This window comes from Haliaeetus leucocephalus, unplaced genomic scaffold, assembly GCF_000737465.1.
Source record: "Haliaeetus leucocephalus isolate CR32 unplaced genomic scaffold, Haliaeetus_leucocephalus-4.0 Scaffold93, whole genome shotgun sequence".
NCBI classification, from domain to species: Eukaryota; Metazoa; Chordata; class Aves; order Accipitriformes; family Accipitridae; genus Haliaeetus; species Haliaeetus leucocephalus.
Genome location: NW_010972529.1, coordinates 9,740 through 14,129, shown reverse-complemented (window position 1 = coordinate 14,129; position 4,390 = coordinate 9,740). Strand labels below are relative to the sequence as shown.

Here is a 4,390-nt window from a genome sequence, read left to right as displayed (position 1 = left end):
TGCTTTTTTTTTTTGCTTTTTTTTTTTTTGAGTTCAAGGACCTCACATCAAAAATCATTAAAATATCTCTTGCAGTGGTTATCTAAAGAAACTTCATGATGATTACTCAATGAAGTGGCTCAGTGTACCTGGATGTGAAAACATCACTGATACACAATGCAATTTCTCATCTATCATCTCTACTACTTCCGGAATTTATTATCTTCGTGTGCAGGCCATGAGCGAATATAATAAATCATGTGTGTCTAATGAAGTAAAAGTAGATCCTCTGATAACAAGTAAGCAAACATGTTTTCTTAACTTTTCATTTCTCAACAAATTTGTGTCTAATGCTGTTATTTGCCAAAAGAAACTTGCTAGATTAATGAAACAGAATACATAGTTCCCCTACAGAAACTGCGTTGGGAATCCTAGCCTCATCAAGTTAAAAAGGAGTTTCTCCATGGTTTCTCTATTCAGCACAGCCAGTATTTCACTATATTTAGAATCATATCATTTGCTTTATAAAATTAAACCACAAAGCATAGTATACAGTGAGATTATAAAATGCCATACAATGTTAATCACTGTGTGAGATTGTACTAGAAATATCTCTAGTCTGACTTTTGCCATTGACATCTTAGATATCTTGATATCTTAGAAAAACAATGCCAAAGTCACATAACTTTGGAATCCTCTGCCTCTCTTTTCTTGTGCATCTATTCTCATCTCCTTCTCTCTACCCCTGCACAGTGCACCCCTGAATTTTGTGTTGAAGCAGTATTACATTGACAGACAACACTGAAGAGCTTCATGAAAAAGCAATCTTAAATGATAGTGACATCTAAGTAAAAAATACATAACACTTTCCAGAGTGAAAAGATGATAATTTTTATCTTTGGTGCACTCTTTGATTTTGTGAGAAATAGGACCTTACTAAAATGTTTGACTTCAAAAAAGTTATCATTCATAAACGTCAAGAAATGTTTATATCTAGTATGTAGGGTAATATTCCATTGCCTTCCATACTGAAGATGGAATCAATGGCTATTCCATATGTCAGTTTTCCCTTGTCCAAGCTCTTGGTAATTAGATAGTTCTTTAATACAATAACAGTGACCTAGGTAAATAATTCAACAAAAGACAACAAAAACTGTAATACTTCTCACTTTTCAACTATACTGTAACTGTGAAATGGGGTATATGTGAAAAGGAGGGCCCACATCCTGATGAGTTAAGAAGTGTTCGGTAGTTTCACTTTGACTTGCATAGAGTTAATCCCACTGTCTGTGTGTTTCACTGAAACTTGCAGAAGCAACATATGAATGTGGAAAGAGAAAATAATTGAAATACTTCTTGGGACTTGAGATTCTGAATAAAGCTATTAGTGAAGTTAGACTTTTAAGTGTATGTTTCTTAAAAATTGTCATAGATTTAAATTATAGTATTTCATGCAATATGTTTATTTGTATTCTTTCAGTCTTATTTTTAACTTTTTTTTTTAATGTCTTAAGATGAAATTGGCCCTCCTGGTGTAAAAGTGGACATCAGTGATGTTTTGCTCCATATCCAGATTTCTCCTCCAGGAGGATCTGAGAATGAAGTCATGAGGGACCATTATGACTTGTCTTACCGGATTCTGTATTGGAAGAATTCATCAAATAATGAGGTATGAACAAGTTAAATACTTAAACCAGTGTATAAAATTTGTTGTGACTTAAATACTGAGTTTGAGTTCTCCTCAAGAAGCTTATTTTCAAAAGAGGTACATATATGGTGTATCAATCATGCGATTGTTTGTTTTGTTTTTTTTCTCCCCTGGAAGATTCTTTTAAAAATCTGGTCAAGATGACCTTTATCGCAAAGTAATTGAAATTTTAGTCTTTTTCCATTTATGTGTCTGTATGTAATGATTTGCAGAATTGCACTGAGTTTTGTACGAGCTGCTAAATGGCTCACTTCTGAATAGAAGTTGTAGGGCTCTTGTGATGCTGTCTTTCTTGCAGTATGACTCTGTGCACTGTCTTAATGTAGCTTCTGGCCCCTCAAATTCTGTTCTTTTCTGTATTTGTGGCTTTATAGCTATATGTATCATAAAATAATGAAGTCTTGCATGCTTTTAGCTCACATTTTAATGGATCTTTCCATATTCTTTAAATGCTTCTTACAGTAAAATATTTTACAGTAATTGGTAAATGTGTATGTGTAAATGCATGGAAGAAGAGAAAAAAACAAACTACAACAAGAAGAAGTTTCATTCTGCACGCAGCTTTGAACTGTAAAATTCCAGTATGGCAAAAGCAGTTGGTTCTTGCTGATAAGTGTTTCCTGAATGTGTTTGCTTAGGAGAGAGTTCTGTGGTTCCTTTTATTTTATTTAATCCAAGTACAGAATGGTGTCTAACTTCTTACAGAATTACTTCTTCAGCAGAGGCCAAAATTCTAATCTGAGTGACTCTTGTACTATTTATGTGCATCTTATTCTTCCAACTTTTCTTTTTCAGGAGGAAATCAAAATGAAAGAGATAAAACAGACAATAGGGACAATCTCTGATCTAACACCCTTGACTTTGTACTGTGTAAAAGTACAAGCCTTCTCAGAAGTTTACAACAAAAGCAGTCATTACAGCAAAGAGGAATGCATCAAAACACCTGGAGGTAGGAAGAGCTTGGGAATTGTTACACTTCTGGAAGTAGAACAGTTAACCCTTCACAGGCCTTTGCAGGTCTCACTAGTTTAAAAAGTATTTGCAGCATGACTTATTGGCCTCACAGACTTTGCACGTAGTTAGGTAGAGATCCCTATCAGCAGTCTGTCACTTAGCTGCTCTGTGTTGTCTCCTGTAGCTAAACTAATAAACTGCTTCTGTTCTGACCTAATAAAAATTACATTCTGGTTATTCCACCACACAACTCAGTTTAGAAATTATCTCACATTAATAACTGTAATGATTGTGAATTGAACTTAGTTCTGTACAATGACTTGTTAACAGGCAAGCTTTAATTTCCAGTACTTTTAAGATATTTTTAGGAGGGTGCAACAAATCACTAAATGCTATGTTTTCAAGAATATTTTATTCTTGAAATTGTCTTAATTCTTCTGTGAATTAATTAAATTTTTAAAAAATCCTGCACTAAAGTATGAGGAGACAAATCATTGGACTCATAGCTAAAAAGCTCTCCTTTGTGCAAAATGAGAATACATTTGTAGATGGACTACAGTTACTCAGAACACAAGAGCAAGTTATCTGTTGAATTTAATTTGACCAATTATCTTCTATTAACAGGCTGTAACACTAGAAAAATTACTAAGTATTCAAACTGACTTAAAACTAAGAAAATGTAATAATAGTAATGCTACTTTCTCACATCTTAAGTTCTTAGGATTCATTTATATTGTAGTCCTCACTGCTTTGTCTTTATCAAGCCTAAAAAGGAACAAATGTTACTCTTTTTACCTTAATAAGAGAAAGTCTTTAATCTATTTTACTAGTTAGTTATTAGTCTTCCCCATATCCTTCTATTACAATGAGCCTATTTAAGACCAAGCAGCACATTCAAGGCTTTATATTGAGAGATGCAGTCATGCAGATCCTGCCCTGTACTTCCCATATGTTCTTATATCCCGGTATGGAAATCCTTCATTCTTTGATCATTCGTACTAACTGGAAATAGAGATAAGAAGACCTGCTTGTTTCATCTTTGATTATTTCTGAAGTGTCTCCTGGTATGTATTAATTTTAGTATGTTCAAACTCCTTTCAGTTCATTTGTTTGAGATAGTGCCAGAGAATATGTTACAAAGCATAAGAGTGGAGGGGAGAAGGAAGCTTGCAAGACTCTTGAACTTAAGCACTGAATAGCTTATGACTATACAGATAAAAGGTTTCTTTGACTACACTATCTTACTATCAAAAACTGGATTCTGTCATGTAAACTCCTTCTGCCATAAGGTCCCAACCTTAAGTCCTGGAACTGAGCCTAGCCTGTTAGATTTTCCACAGTTCCTGGGTTAATACAGGAATGCAGGACCATAGAATCATAGAATGGTTTGAGTTGGAAGGGGCCTTGGAAGATCATCTTTGAAGATCCCATGGGCGGGGCCCCCTTCCACTCTATCAGGTTGCTCAAAGCCCTGGCCAACCTGGCCTTAAACATTTTCAATGATGGGGCATCCACAGTTTCTCTGGGCAACCTGTTCCAGTGTCTTACCACCCTCATTGTAAAAAAATTTCTTCCTTATGTCCAATCTAAACCTACCCTCTTTCAGTTTAAAACTGTTGCCCCTTGTCCTGTCACTACAGGCTTTGGTAAAAAGTGTTTCTGTCTTATAAGCCCCTTTTAAGTACTGAAAGGCCTCAACAAGGTGTCCCCAGAGCCTTCTCCAGGTGAAACAACCCCAACTCTCTCAGC

General features: G+C 35.2%; 1 protein-coding gene across 1 annotated transcript in view; it reads left to right on the top strand.

The window, feature by feature from the left end:
• IFNAR1 (interferon (alpha, beta and omega) receptor 1) overlaps positions 1–4,390 on the top strand; it is a 21,561-nt gene that overhangs the window by 13,659 nt on the left and 3,512 nt on the right. The window contains exons 7-9 of the mRNA XM_010585324.1: positions 76–278; positions 1,494–1,648; positions 2,483–2,636. Of these exons, the coding sequence (XP_010583626.1) occupies positions 76–278; positions 1,494–1,648; positions 2,483–2,636 (512 nt within the window). The remainder of the gene's footprint in view (positions 1–75; positions 279–1,493; positions 1,649–2,482; positions 2,637–4,390) is intronic.